The sequence below is a fragment of the Cimex lectularius genome, unplaced genomic scaffold (assembly GCF_000648675.2).
Source record: "Cimex lectularius strain Harlan isolate CLEC.00 unplaced genomic scaffold, Clec_2.1 scaffold48, whole genome shotgun sequence".
In the NCBI taxonomy this organism is placed as follows: domain Eukaryota; kingdom Metazoa; phylum Arthropoda; class Insecta; order Hemiptera; family Cimicidae; genus Cimex; species Cimex lectularius.
This window is the reverse complement of record NW_019392708.1, coordinates 1,801,835-1,818,688: the sequence shown is the minus strand read 5'-3', so window position 1 is coordinate 1,818,688 and position 16,854 is coordinate 1,801,835. Positions and strand designations below refer to the sequence as shown.

The 16,854-nt window shown below is 32.3% G+C and overlaps 1 protein-coding gene across 3 annotated transcripts in view; it reads right to left on the bottom strand.

The window, feature by feature from the left end:
- Positions 1-16,854, bottom strand: part of LOC106672944 (potassium voltage-gated channel subfamily H member 2) — a 330,717-nt gene that overhangs the window by 148,174 nt on the left and 165,689 nt on the right. For all 3 annotated transcript variants that reach the window (XR_002910158.1, XM_024226299.1, XM_014404794.2), the window contains 2 exons: positions 16,477-16,610; positions 12,809-12,889 (listed from right to left, as the gene is read on the bottom strand). Coding sequence is in view for 2 of the 3 variants with exons in the window: in XM_024226299.1 (XP_024082067.1) it covers positions 12,809-12,889; positions 16,477-16,610 (215 nt within the window). In the remaining variant the exon portion in view is untranslated. The remainder of the gene's footprint in view (positions 1-12,808; positions 12,890-16,476; positions 16,611-16,854) is intronic.

Below are 16,854 nucleotides of genomic sequence, written 5' to 3'. Positions count from 1 at the left end.
TCTCTCTCTCTCTCTCTCTCTATCTATCTATCTATCTATCTATCTATCTATCTATCTATCTATCTATCTATCTATCTATCTATCTATCTATCTCTCTATCTGTCCTGTTAATTGTCAGAGAGGTAATTCTAAATTTGCGAGATTTTTAAATAAAACGACATTCATTCATTCTCTCACTCACTCTCTCTCACTCTCTCTCTCTCTCTCACTCTCTCTCTCTTTCTCTCTCTCACTCTCTCTCTCTCTTTCTCTCTCTCTCTCTCTCTTTCTCTCTCTTTTTCTCTTACATACTTTGTTCTCTCTCACTCCCGCGGTCGTTGATACCCATGTGAAATCATTGACTCTCTTATTTTCCTATTATTCACTGTTACATATCATGCTATTACCTTGATCTACACCTCTTTTATTCTCATCCCATCAAACCTTTCCATTATTTTTTCAGGCCTAATTAAACCATAAAAAACGAACATGTTTTATTTTTTGAATTTCATGTACAATATATTCTTGAAATATTATTTATTTAGATCTACAATTTATCACTATGACTGTTTTCAATAAATTTGTAAAAACAAATCATGCAAAATATTGAGTTTTATTTGTTTAATATTTCATTAAAATGATAAACTTACAATTACATTTAGCAAGATTCATGAAATGGGAGTTTTTTTTCCACAAGTTTAGAATACTCGGAAAATATCGATTTTTAATAATTTGAGATGTTTGTCAATAGAGTTAATATTAGATAATATCGTCCTTCTTTATTTACAAGTTTTTATTATTTTAGTTTACGCAAAGAAATAAATAATTGAAAAGTCTTGTTTGTTTTATATGATGCCTTGTTTTCGTTTTAAACACACAATTAATGACAGGGGGTAAAACCCGACTAATTTTTCATCAGTGAAAACGTCATTGGTGACAGTTACAAATCGTGTTCAAGGATCTTTAGTCGATTCCTACCACGGGCGACAGGCGGAAGCTATGAGAGATAGATACTTCCGACAAAGAGTGTATAGGACGGAGTACATACAAACCGTAGAAACGCTTCGAGCAAATTTTAAACTCTGGCTGAAATTATCTGAACTTTACTTTTTTTTTCTCTCAAAAAAATTCTTATTAATAACAATTATCATATGATACGGCATTCCTTGTCCGTGAGTTAATAATATAAAACCCGGTAAATAATTTGACCTGACGAGAATCAGAAATAACCATCTCGTCTCGCAGCTGTCGTAAATATATAATGTTTCTGTCTTAACTCATTCGGGCTGAGATAAGTGAATTTGCCTCGTCACTTTTAAAGGACTTCGTCTCGCCTATGAATACAAGTATAATAAGAGATAATACAGTGTAGTCTTCAGTAATTCTTAATAAGATATTTAACCATATTCTTAAATGGTTTTTATCTGTTTGTATTGACTGTGTTTCTGGTGTTGAACCAGATTAACAAGCCATACATTTTCTCTATGTCACAATAGACTGAAAAAACATACCTACATATCGGATACGAAACATTGGAAAATATTAAACTATTACGCAACGATGGTTTGAAGAGAAAAGGAGGTGTGAACATTTTGTATGAGCAATATTGACCCGATTTGGATAGAATTCAAATTTGTTATTTAATGAGAGAAGTTTCGGAATTTATGTCGTAATTGTCTTTATTTTATTTATTACATGTAAAAATAACCTTATTTTTATGTAACGTAAAATTTGATATAACGACTCAAACCACCCTGCAAAACAGCTTTGTTTAAACTAATTAGTATAGTAAAACCTTTTGGGTATAATAAAGAAAATAAAAGTGAAAAATGTACAAGTGCCTCCAAGTTACAATAAAAAAATTCAATTACGGCCGCAAAACTAATCATAAAATTTGCCCATTTGGAAAGGAGGAAGCCACCAAGTATGGTTGTTTATTTTCATCAAATGGCTGAATTGAAAGTCCTAAAGTATTCCGTTTTTAATTAATTTAAAAGTAGCTGGTTCGATATTTATAGAGAAGGGATTGTGTAGGACTATAAAACCGAACTGATCAATACAGGTGAATAACTTACAAAAGGTGCAGTACGGCAGTAATACACTACTGCTGCGGAAAAATAACGAATGCTACCAATTTAAAAGATCCTGATTTAGTTAAAATACCTTCTTTCCAGGAGAAAAATTAAGCCAAAAATTAAATAAACTTTTATTCTTAAATAAACGCGTTGTTTTAACCTAATTTCCTCCGAGTAAAATCTTTCGTAGTTTATCCATTCACGTGTTAAACGCACAAATGTTAAAAGGTAATGAAGTCATGCTACAATAAAGGTAAAATGTTGTCTTCTGCACAAACGCACGCACAGGAATCAAAAGGTATCATAAGTTAAAGTAGATTCAGGAGCGACACCCAAACAACTCCCTAGCAGCTCGAGCTGAGAAAATTGGTCAAATCACGCGATTGGGTGGTTAAGAGAAAATCGATCCGGGACGAAACTGTATGCAAAACCATCGCAATTCGAATAGATGCGACGTTTAGCACATTCGCGTTAACAGGTTGTCGGAAACGATTCTTGTTCTGCAATTTAACAAACAATTTTACAATATACCGTCACACTAAGTCAGAAATTATCCTATCTCTACTTTCACACATACATACAACCTAAGTTTAATTTTATTCACCGATCTCGACATTCTTCGTACTTCACATTTTTTCCAAATACAAAGTTAACCAAACCAGTCTTGAACGACATTTAAACTTAAGAGTTTGTATTTTCAAAATGGATAAAAGAAAAGATCAAAGTCTCAAAGGATCAGATTTTTAAAAACACCCTTTCCTGATAATTTCTCCCTCAGATTTAACCTTTAACCTGCTGAATAGAGTGGATAATGTCAACAAATAACACGTTCTCATTCAGACGACCTTTACCATTAAAATTACTCACTCAATCCTCCCCACACAAAGAATTTCCTTACGCAACGTTTCGACCGATTCCCCTTCAAAAATGCCCATCAGAGTGCAAATTGCTCAAAACCGATAAGCAATAGTTTATAAATGATCCAAATGGTTTACGGCTTATAATTTTCTAATCAGCATATCGTGACATGAAAGAAGGTGGCTTATAACGTTCTTAGTTCGTCCTTATAGTCAGACACGCACCTGAGATCGGTCGATAACTGCGGCCATTATAAAATAGCATAAGACCTCACACGTGTGAACCGTAAGATTAAATAATTCTAATCTTAGGAACGTCAATATAACTTCAATTTATTAACTTAATATTAGGTAATAATTAACTTTGATTAGAAACTTTAAATGAAAATTAATTTTTTTACGAACATTGGAAGTAAGTTTTTGTAATAATACATGTAAAAGTATAATGAAGATCGCTTAACGTACATAGATTAAACAATTAAACTTCTCTAAATGTTTAAAAACAATGTATCACTCGTAAAATTAAAAAATATATGTAAAAAACTAACTATGTTCCAACTATGACATCAATGATTATTTGGAGATCGTGAGGTGCGGGGTGTGTTTATAGAAAAAAAAAACATTTTCTTTAACATGCCAACGTTTCGATCTTTATTAAGATCATCTTCAGGGCTCAAAGTGTTTGTTTTCTGTATAGGTGTGTCATTTTTGTGTGTCGTGAGGGTACTCTCAACACGACACACAAGAATGACACATCTACACGGAACACATACAATTTGAGCCCTGAAGATGATCTCAATAAAGATCGAAACGTTGGCATGATAAAGAAAATGATTGTTTTCTACAAACACACACCAGACCGCACCTCACGATCTCCACAAATAATAATTGACTAACGGTCACTAAACACCACACATATGATATCACTTTACGCTTTGCGAAACTTTCCATTTTATATTTTGGAAAACCGTGAGGAACAGTACTTCAGAAAGATAATAAAAATGAATTTGTACGAACCAATTCTAGTAAAGCAAATCGAAAATACTTTTCATTGATAAAATCTAGGATAATTAAACACCGCATACAATATTAAATTCCTCTTGTTTTCTAAACACTACTCAACCTAGAAAAATATTTAACACGGTTTTATAAGAAAAGGTCTACTTTAAAATATGGCAATAATTTCAGTTTTACATTAATATAAAGTTACAAAACGAACTTTTTTTTTCAAATGGTAACTCACCGTAACGTTTATTCGACGACATGAAAAACGGCGAAAAAATTTAAAAACGGATTAAGAAAAACATTATCGTATACCAAATAAACATGTTGAATCAAATTTGAAAAAATCTATTGTAAGGCAATAGGACAGAGCCATTAGTAAATCTTGACAAAATCAGGCTACATTAGTTGAAAACCTTGGCATTGCTTTAAAGTCATAAATAAGTTCGCTTTTCTGTTTGACTTAGCACATTAATTATTACAACATACATTTATTTGAAATTTAAAAATAATTCAGGTAAAAAAGGTAAGTTCAGAGTTTACACATTTTTTGACAATAACTATTCCAACTTTTTTTCTCATGCGTTGCAGTGACTCATCTTTTTGAAAAATCTTCTTTCTTGATCGTAGAATTGTTGACGTAATGTAGTGTGGAAGTAGAACTAGGCGTAAAAATTTCATTACCTTTTTTTATAAATTTCCTTAAGAAACAAATCGTGCTGAAATAGTATAAACTAAATACGCTCAATGGAAAACAATGTTCCAGTAAGATTTGCATATTTTGCATATTTATAAAAACGAAATAACAAATTAGACTGAGCCGATAAGACATTTCCTCCCAAGTTTGTACGAACGTAAAAATTTCATTAACTATATTTTATAAATAACCCCACTATTGCAGCGTGCTTAAGTATTATGAACTAAATAGTCCTATATTTTTTTCCAGTAAATATCTGGTTTCAATCATCCGGGCAAAGAACATAATTCTGTAAGAAGTAATATTTCAATGGAACAGCATATCTATAGGAGCAGTTTACAGACCAAATTGATTATCTCCGCGTTTTGAGGTTTTTTAAATTTACGTGTAAAATCACTTGGTTCTGTCAGACCATTTTAAATTTAAAATGATTTTTTTTCTCAATTATATATATTAACACCACTAAACCAATATTTTTCGGGCTGCCAATTTAACTCAGAAACCGTACTAATTAACTCTATACTCTACAGTAATGCGTTGCAAAATACTTTAAAAAATACGAAATATTGAATTTTTTTCTGTAATAAAAATATAGTTTAAAGACTGATAATGATGTAATTAATTGTTTTCCCTAGCGAAAAGGATTAACCTTTTAAGTAATTCCAAAGTTGTAATTTTCATAGCAATTACATTAAGACTGTTCCATCATATTCATCCAAATGTATTGCTACAAAAGCTACATTTGTGTTTATGCAATATTAAAATAAAATTTTTATTTGAAAGAAAACTTTGAATCTTAACGTTTGTATATATTATCATAGCATTTCTTTACTTTCTGCTTTACGGTATTATTCGATTTGGCCTGCAAATGACACAATTAATGCAAATACAAATTTTTAAGTAAGATCTTGTTTTCGCTAAGGTAATTTTTTAAATATAAATTATGCTCATTAAGGAAAAACTTGTAGAAAAGTTTGAATAGTGGCACTGTTTGAAACTAGTCGTGCTTTGCCACCACAAAGTATTAAACAGATGTTTTACTGCTTGCAAATAAATTTATATTTATGTACATCACTAAAGTTCAAGTACATTACAAATTATTCAAAGGGCGTCCAAAAGTTTCTATAAATTCATATAAACACATTCAATAGAGTAAATATCATGAAAAATAAAAAAAATTTATCTTAAGCTGCTGATATATATATTTTTCATGTATTCAAGTATTTGTAATTTGTATATTTATTTTCTTATTTTATTATTATTATATTTATTATTTTAGTAATGAACGAATAAGCACAAAGAACACGCTTGTACAATTGTAATACAGTATAATTTGTGTCTTTCCAAATATTTCACATGAGCACAGATTTTCGACATTTCTCATTTTTGACACTGATTATACGTGTAATTGTTTTACACACTATATACGAAAATGTTACTTTAACTTAACTGACTTTACTCATAAGTTATTTTATAGCCTTCAGATTGCTCGTATGAGTGACATTTCAATTAACTCCAAATAATATCTTATCTATCAAAGTAATAAAAATATTTAGCATGCTATCATATATCCTACACAGCCTTGAATTTGAGGCATTAAATTTTTTTAAAGTTGTCATAATTTCTAACGTGAAAATCGTTTAAATTATTAAATTTCACGATTCTTTAATTATCCAAATTGTTTCTCAAAATTATTTTTTTCTTATTTGGAGGTCGTGAGATGCGGTCTGGTGTGAAGGAGGTTTAGAAAAACATTTTCTTTATCGTGCCAACGTTTCGATCTTTATTGAGATCATCTTCAGGGCCTGGGATTTACAAACATTGTTTAAATTTAACAAATACATGTAAAATGTGGACAAAATTGAATTTATACAATGCAAAAAATATATATTTTTTATATTCAATCAATTTTGCATTGTATAAATTCAATTTTGTCCACATTTTACATGTATTTGTTAAATTTAAACAATGTTTGTAATTCTCAGGCCCCGAAGATGATCTCAATAAAGATCGAAACGTGGCACGATAAAGAAAATGTTTTTCTGAACTCCACATCACACAAGACCGCATCTCACGATTTCCGAATAATAATTGTCAAATTAGTATTGGATAATGATAATTTTGCAAATCTCCAATCATGAAGTTTTTTTAATGGATAAAAATCTCATGCTGAAATAACATAAAATTTTATCGTGATAAATTTGTTGGTCCATGCTTCAGTACAAATATATAATTTTGAAAATAGTTTATTAAATGTGACAAAAATTGAGTTTAAATATTCTTTACACTTACCACAATATTAATCTTAAAAATTAATTTATAGTTTTTATAAAGAAAAAATATTTAAAGCAGTTGTTCTCTAATAAACAAACTTTACTTTAAAAGGACATTTTATAGTATAGAAATGTTTTAAGATGTTACAACCTTGCGACAGTTTTATTGAAAGGGTGCTGTGAGATTTAACACTCTATTGGTCTTGTCGCCGTCCAAGGAACGTTCGGAAATTACATCGAACGCTTCTAAATCAGGCATTTTATTACTTTGTACCGCTTTCTTATGAAATATTCATGTGAGTTCGACTAAAATAATTACACCGTGTCATTAGGGAGTTCAAACATTTAAAATTTTATCTTTTAATAAATTGATTCAGAATAAATTATGTTTATCGTAATTGGAAAGTGATATTGTGAATCGGACATTACGAAAATTTTGTGTCCTCCCGACAGAAAGTTAGATTCTAACAATTGTTTCTCGTTAAAACTGACAGTCAATGATTACCTGATCCATGATGATGTTGATAAATTCAAGACTTCGTTAATATATCTCGTCTTTCTATAGCGAGATACTCTTTCACTACTGAACGGTGGCGTTATCGAGCAGAGCAGATGAGAACTATTGAGGATGTTTGAGGCAGCAAGAGATGGTTTAAATGCTCTCTCGTGATGAAAGGTGTAAAAAGTGAACATTCAAAAAATCGCATAAACAAATTGTAATGAAAGACCGAGAAAAAAATTTTGATGTACGTATTGTAAAAAAAATTAAAAATAGCAATTTTAATTATTGTATATAAATTTTATTAAAACATAAACGGATAAATTTATCAAATAGTATATAGGCACAAATTGTACAACAGCTAAGATATAAAACTCGTAAAAAAGAACATCATTAAAGACTAAGGATGCCATATTTTATAATTTGAAAAGCTTAATTTCGACTAGATAATTTAAGATTACTTGTATTATTTGTTTCATAATATTTCAAAAATTCTTACAATGATAACAAGGGATTTTAGTTGGCAGTGTAGTAAAAATAAGGACAGTGCGGGAATGGTAATTGTTATTTTTATTTATTTAAAATATTAGCTTTAATGAATAATTATAATGACATTTCTCTAATTTGCTTCTTAAGAACAGACATATTTGATTTTCCTATTTCGGTTAATTTATCAGACTATATGATCTCGGAAACATGCTGTGCAACATCGCATAAAGTTTTAACGGATGTAAAGTGAAAGAAGAATTGAGGAGTTGAAGAGGTCACCTCTTTAAAGGATCTTATTTCTAATGTGTCTCATTTTCTTTTCATATAATTTCGGTACTGTTTCCTAAGTTTCCTAAATGACATTGGATATCTAGTTATCTCTTTTTTCTGCTCTCTCTCTCTCTCTCTCTCTCTCTCTCTCTCTCTCTCTCTCTCTCTCTCTNTCTCTTTTTCTCCCTCTCTGTCTATATTCAGAGCAAAACACATGTACATAAGAGAACTGTTTTGATCCAAAATCCTGAGTTACATTATTAATTTTAATCTCTGTTTACATTAAACTGATGTGCTAATTCTATTCTCAAGGTTTGGTCCCACGGTATTGAGGTGAGCATGATCGATTAACACAATAATTGTAACTTTATAACTAGACTCAGGGAACATCTGAACCCTTTAATCAGTAGTTGCAATTTACAACAGCAGGTTCTAATAAGACAACTTAATAACAGGGTATAATCTTTGCCTTATCAGAGTCACTAGTAAATAATTTCTCAAAAACAAAAACCCAAATAGTGCAGTTTAATTATTATCATATCACATTGTGATAGTAGGTATTAGTTTTTAAATATTTCAAACTGCATGATTTAAACTTTTAGAAGATTTTTTTCCAGTTTCATTGTGAGTTCTATAAATGGGTGCAAGAAGATACTACTAGCTACAGTATGTGAGAAACAAAATTTTATTTCATATTTCGAATAAGAAAACAAGTGTAAACAAAATAATGTGTAATGTTACGTCAATCATAAAGGATTATTAAGTGGCGCTGCTTTGCTAGAAGCTTTAAGCTTGATTTTACTTGTCGGATCGCTAAAAAGAGCGCGCAGGGTGAACAACCCTTATTTCTCCTACACTCTAGTGGATCATCCTCCCACTAGAGGTATCATAGCAACGACTAAACATTGAGCATTATGAACGGAAATTAATTCTGTCAACTCCCAGCCTTTATTCTTGCTCAGGGCTATTCTTATAATCTTGGCCTATTTGGATTGAGAATAGCACGCTTATTCAAAAGTAATCAAAATGTGAACAACCATCGGTTTCAACATTTATGTCTCGCCGGCATAAATAAGCGCCATAGGCCATTATGCTGAAACACGTTTTACGTTTATTAGACCTATTTCATGTTTTCTATTGGATTAAATCCCAACATTCTAGCAAAACTTGCGGAATATGTTATTTTTCCTTTTTTTAGTTAAAAATTACAAGGTTGATAGTTATCGTTTTAAAAATAGATACCGCTTCCTATAAAATGCCCTTCCTATAAAGTGTAGTTTTCATGCCGATTTTGTTTCTATGTTTTGAACTCGATAAAATAGCTAAATTTGCCAAAATCACTGGTAAACTTTATAGTCAGAACTTCTTAGCTAATTTCCGCGTCTTGTACATGCACGCAAATCTAATTACAATTCATTAAAGAAGATTATGGGAAAACTTCCGAACTGACATGATAAAACAAATTTACACTGATTGAAGAAAAATATAAACAATTACTGTTCAAACGGCTAATTATGGATATCAAAAGTAACATTCATTTCTTATCCGCGTGGATAATACTTGAAAGTTGCTCACAGAAATTAATATCGTGTACATTAATGATTTATTATAAACATTTCTCTAATCAAAAAATAACTGACAAATTTCTTTTTAGACACACACAAAATATTAAAATACTCCATAGTTAATTCACCTATCCGTTTACCTAAAGCATTCTGGGTCAGAGGTGACAATCAAACCTATATGCACCCCACTTTTAGTCCACATATAAATTGTGCACCTTATACAGAACCATTAATGCATTACAACTTCCTTTTATAATTCCTCTCAAAATTTATCATTCTTCTGAAGTCAGTGCTACATATACTCCCAATGTAGAAATTCCCCTGGATATGACCATTACCTCCACTCAACTTCTAAACCTTTCACAGAAAGCTATAACATTTTTAACAACAAAATATTACGCCATACTACGTACCACTTACTTTTTTCTGTTAAGGATGTATTCTGTTGTCAATCTTGTTTTTGCTTATATCTCTCCCAACCACAAATCCTACTAATGACCCATCAGTCGTTTTCCTTTGACAAAATCGAAAAACATTTTTGAGACTACATAAAACGACTTCGCGCCAGTTAGGCTTCTGGCCTCATCATGCTACGCTTCAGCAAGTTTTCCGAGTGAAGTGTGGCAACGAATACTCAGATATCAGATCATACAAGGCATACCACAAGGTTGCATACTCGGTCCCATCATGTATACCATTTACACTGATACCTTTTCCTACATTCCATCACCATAACCTCCCATAGCTATGTGAACGCAACAAACTACAATATCTAAGGACACCCTTGAGATTTTCAAAGATTGGTTCAAAATGTGGAGGGCAAGACTGAATGATAAAAATGCGCACAGTGAACGTTTACATACATGGAATACGTGGAAAAACCAATCTTGCCTCCACCGTACATCAACAACAACGAGCCACCCATTTCCACTTAAGTAAGATACCCATCATTTTACCATCCAGGAAGGATTCAGCTTAGTTAATACCTTTTCCTCCGTTCTAGAGAACAAATACTATTAGTGGGGGTGAGTTTCTAGTGAGACCCAGGATTTTGTTAAGCTCTGGCAGGCTTCCTTTACAGATTTAAACTTATTACTCCTTATCACCTTATCCTGGAATCCTATTTAACTGACAGCTGCTTGAGAGTGAAGTGCTGCAACGAATATTGAAATATTAGATCAATACAACGCTTTGCATCATAAGGGTGCCTGCTTACTGCCATCATGTTACACTGCTAACTTTCCTAAACATCCCAACACGATCATTACTACAGACAGTATTTCTGTCTTCTAGCCGAAACCATCTCCAACATCAAAAAACACTTTGAACACCGTTTTTACCAAATATTGGTGCAAGAAATGTAGGACAAGAGAGAATGAGGAATATGCAACCAGTGAACATTTACATACAAAACCTCTCTCGCCTACATATAAACATGAACTAGGAGCTACTGACTTCTACCCAACTGAGATACTTAGGACTAAACCTAGATAGCAAACTACCGATGAATCAAAAGAAAAGGCTTAACAGACAAAACTTACCAGCAGACTCGTACAAAAACGAATACTTTCAGAACCAAAATCTGTTTTCATCGTCTAAAGGCCATTTAAATCTATCCCCTGGCCCCTTAGTATTTATTTTGAGGGCCAGCATTGTCTACTTTCGGTTAATATGTGTCCTCCGGGCGCAGTGGTATGACCGGGAGGAAAAAACTTACGTACTTATTTGTAATTTGTATTTTGATATGTATAGACTATAAATAAATTATTTCAAAAGAGACATCCGCCGAAAGTGGGAACAGGGGAAAACGCGTCAAACCTGAACACAGCGAGAATGGTCGGACCATATGTCAACAGACAATCACACTTAATACAGACATTCGACCGTACGTAGATCATAAACAAATTTTTTATTTCATCAACTCTAGAATGTAGTAAAAATAAATTGGAAATAGAACTAATTGCCCTCAAAGTTATAATTTTAATTATTATTTGTGGCTCTCTGAAATGATAAAAACATTGGGGTTGAAATATCAATAATAATTTGAAACCAAAACTTTCAAATTGCATATATTAAAAAAATGGATACAGGTGTTGGATAGAGAAACAAAAAAATTTGCTGCGAATACAAATAGAAATCAAAAATATAATTTACGGATCAAGCTGTTAGTAATAATTTATGATCAATTATTAAAAGCCTTGGATAGATTAGGATAATTTATGAATTCTTAATCCACCGTAAGTTACCAGATTAAGATATTATCCCCGACCCTAATTTAGACGAACAGTCTTGAGTTAGTCGTAACCTCGGCTTGTTTAGTGAGGTTGCAAATAACGTTTTGCAAGTCGATTCTTATTTTCGGCATAACCTCAATTAAAATGAACTAATATACGGTCTAATAAGGAGGGTTTGAGTATTTCACTGGCGACGTCGATACTATGAACGAAAACGCATTTAGCCCTAAGCATTTATCATCGACTTTTTTCTGTAAACATCTTTCGATTCCTCAGGGCACTATTGATAGATCATAACTTACTTGGGTTTACATTATACTTTATAAAAAACTTTGATTTATAGTAACGTTCATAGAAAATTAGGATCGAAGTGGATGCATTGTCGTTTTGACGTGCTCTTTCTTTTGTGATGAATTCGTCGGTAGACATCTAAAGGATATATTTTAATATATCGATGATGAATTGGGTGTTTTACTAGCTTATTTATTTATATGTTTTTTAAAAGCTTTATATATTTTACAATTTGTTTTCAGTAAATAAAACAATATTTTAACCGGTTTAATTACTTGTTTGTTAGCGAGTTAGAAAATGTTCATGTATTTCTGAAATAGGTTAATAAATTGTTCATTGACGTTTTGCTATCGTGCCAAATCGGATTTTAAAAACAGATTCCGCTCTAAATACTTTGTCTGCAAACAGCTCCCTGACTGGGGGTGCCAAACACAACGCAATAACGCGTGGATGAACTCTACCTTTGGCGTTGACTAAAATATGCGGCGTCAATATTTTTGGCCTCTTCACCTGGCCCGACATCTTCCGAAGCTATCTGGATAATAGCGGCTTAATATTCAAACAATTTTCAACTTACCTGGGCAACTTTTTCTCCCATGTTCGGCGTGTGGAGCGCCCCTTGGAAAAACTTCGCCGAGCCATTGTCTTGTATCGAATACTGAAACGGAAAATAAAGTGTGTTTGTCAGCTTGTACTCTCATCGATCGAAATTCAGAAATTCATGATTTAATTTTGTGTCATTTACATTTGAAAGGAAAAACAATCCTTTGAGGGAAACTGCGTAAATAATCTTCCAATCCCTTTACTTTCTTTATCAACGTCATGTCAATTCCAGCAGTTCCAAGTCTGAGTTATATATTGGCAAATCCGTAAAACTGGATTTGAATAATGGAATAGTTTAGAACTCACTTTGAATTTTTGTGTTTTCTTGAGATTAAAGTCAAACAACAGATTACCAATAAATTCTGTCAATACGAATGACGTTACTTGGTCCAGCTAGTCTCGCTGATTTTCTTTGTTTTGCATACGCCTTAACTAAATACAGACGACCAGCGGTTCTTCGACATGATACTGCCTTACTGTTTAATGTATTGCTGTTTTTACAAAGCTCGAAAGTTAAAAAACGGACATTCCCGTAATTCATCATACAAGGCAGTATGACTAAAGCCTAGTATACATACAGACCCTTTATTGTCAATCTACTACAAATTTATGAACTTAGCAAGTTCCGTGTCTACGCAAAGACAGCTGGGAAATGAATTTCTTCCCCGAACCAACAACAATTTTTATGAAGTTCGATTCTAATGACTGTTTTTCATGCTCCTGCCGAAATTGAATCTTCAGAGAGTGTAGTTTTTCCCACATAAGTCACGGAAACGTTAGTACTTGCAAAAAACTCACTCACATTAACAGCTGTTCTTATAGTTGCTTGAATAAGCATCCAACAAAAATGAATTGATGAGGAGGTCTTCGGTCAATTTTGATGTATACCCGGTGTACCAAGCTTATATTACTTACGTATGAACCAAACACTAATAGATTACATAAGCTTTGAAAAGTTAATCAAATATTAACCCAACTAACAAATCAGTTATATAAATCAGTTCTCTCGTTGATCACTTCTGAGAAATGTTTGAATGATGACTGATGAATGATGAGGACTAATGAGGGGTTGTTTCAAACACACTTCCACACTGCAATGTTGCAAAATTTGAATCACAGATTCCCATTTAAAAAGGGACTCAAGGATATTTGCCCCTTGCCTTAGCTTATTATTAGCTACTAACCTAAGGGAGCTGCGTTGATTGAGTTTTGAGCAAAACTTAACAACAATGAGGAATCACTATTATCGTTTTGTACTATGATTAAATGTAAATATTTTAATTTCAAACGAGGCATTACAAAGCTGTCTAATTCCATTTTGCATGAAAGTCATCATTAGTTTGAATTTCGTTTCTGGCTTGTTGACTTTAAAAAAATGCTGTTACATGAATGATTAGTTTTGTCTAAGGTCTGCCGCACCCTGTTTATACCCCTAACGCCGCACATTCCCCAACGCCATTTTGGGTAGATTGTTCTTTAAAAACTAGGTGGGTGAAAAGTTAGGATGAACTGAACTTTTAACTGTGATACTTGTTGACAGTATACATTCACCCTAAAAGAAATGCTTTTTACGTAAGGATGTTATTTTATGTTTTAAATTGTTTTACCAAACAAATCCACTCGTAATAACTTTAAAATCTTTGAGACTTTGAGAAATATGAACTGACAACTATAAAAGAATTCGTGCAATGAATGATCCGATTCATGATCAAATTTTCAGGCCAGTAAAGCTGTTTATAGTTTAAAAAAATTTGATAAATGATTTTTTTTTAAATAATCTGAAACGTTTTATCTTTTATTACTTTTTTATTATAGTACATACTTTTATCTAGTTTTGCTATATTTACAATAAGTAGGGTGCTTATGTTAAGGCCCTAATTCACGTGTGACATGATATAGGATTATATCCAGTGACAGACCCACCTTTTTACCACGGTTTATGAACGTACATATTAATTTACAAACAATAATTATAACGGAGAACGAATTTTTACAGTTTAACAAATAGTAGGGACTAAAGCAAAAGGAGTGCTTTTTACATTTATTACATTTTTACGTAATAGTCACAAGCCACCAAGCCTTTTCCTTTTCAGACGTCGGCTGTTTCGGGGTGGTAGTGGATGAACAGAAATTTCTCACAAAGGATTTGGGTGGGTACTCATTCTTCTTTTCAGTCTTGTGTAGGCATGGCAAAGTTAGAGTACCTGTTATTAACCTAAAAACCCGATTTTGAACTGTATGAACCTGTTTTACTTTAAATTTGCTCGCTGATACCCATATCTCATAGCCATACATCCGAATTGGTATAATGACCGATAAGTATATACTCGAGCTGTTGGGGAATAGTGCTCAAAGGACATCTCTCAACTTTGAAGGTGTTCACATATTTCATCCATCAAAAAAAGTTCGCAAGCTCTATTTCATTTATTTTTTTCAAAAAATTTACCAGTGGAAAACACCACCTTTTCCTCCTCAACAAATTCAACGCAAAACTGAGTTTTTTATTTGAAGGCGTGAACTTACTCATTAGCATCGAAAGTTGTGATACTCTTTCCATGCAAAGAAAGACTCATCTTATTCATTTTAATGAACACATCTTATAAATACGATGTCATTTCTCATTATTGAAAACGTTGGCCAATTTGAAATAGTGGTCAATCAACAGAGATAAAACTTCAGAACGTAGTTCCGCAAAAGGCAGCCAACTAACTTTTGTATGGTGAAGCTGGGAATGATGAAGGCTTCCCACATCGACACATAGTATTGTGGAAAGTCTTGACTTAAATGGCGCGACTTGATATAATTAAAAATTTGAACAGACTCAACCCAAACTTTCTTTAAAAAGGCAGGCGTTTGTTTCATAGCTAAAGCGTCTTGGAGAACATAATGTCTGCTACTGCAAAATAAAAAAAATTCGCTTTCCGTATTCATTGTTATTAGTTTTTAATTGTATTTATTCATTCTCAGTTCATTTTTCTAATTAATACTTTTTCTCGAAGATCGCCGAGGACCCCCAAGGAACCCAAGGGGTCCAGGGACCAGAGGTTGGGAAGTCCCGCCTTAACCAACACAGTGTATATACAACACTGGCTAATAAAACGTTGCTTCAAACCACAAGATGGATAAAATCGAAATATTGAAGAATATATTTTAAAACCTGAGGATAAACGGAAAAAATACATGGCAACGTCCACCTGCGTGTGTCACGAATGAATATCTGGTTCAATACCATCCACTTTAGTTATACAAAAATAATCTGTTAAAGGGATTGGAATGTCAGTACACTTTTTAATGTATGTGTAATTTAGCATTTATTACCGGAAAACCCAATTATATAATTTTATTTACATAATATCAACACTAGAATACGTAACAAGAGTCACATATAAAGTCCTTAAAATCTTTAAAATGTTGACTCATTAGCACATTATCATATCGTTTAAGTTATTGCTTTCCGTCTACTTTTAAGCGTTTAACATTTTATATCATCATTAGAGCTTGAGGAAATGAAACGTCAAGAAGTTTCTTTTACCCAGTGCCTCTTCAACTGTCAGAAAGGCTATTTAAAATTCAGATAGTATCATTCCAAGTTTGTTTTTTGTTTTTAAATAAAATAATACAGTTTCGCCTATCAACACTGACCTTGTGTTTTATGCTTTCCGACGCTAGGTTGCTTAGCGATGCCGTTGGGTCCCAAAGAGCGGATGTCCTGTATCTTTGAAGATCCGACTCGGAGCTAGTTATTGGAAAACACTTGGCTACATGATTTCTCGTTGCTGAAACAGACGATTGCTTTTTAATCGGATTCAAATAATTTTTTTTTTATATCGTTTTAGTATTTTTTTAGAAAAATATAATTTATCCAAATTGTTAGACTGTATACTTTCTAATAGACCGATCCATCAAAATTATATAAACAAAAAAGAACTATTTTTACAATTTTTGTCTCATATTTTTAATAATAAAAACCTATGTGCAGTATAAGTTTTTAAATAAACACTAATCAACTAAACTAAGCAT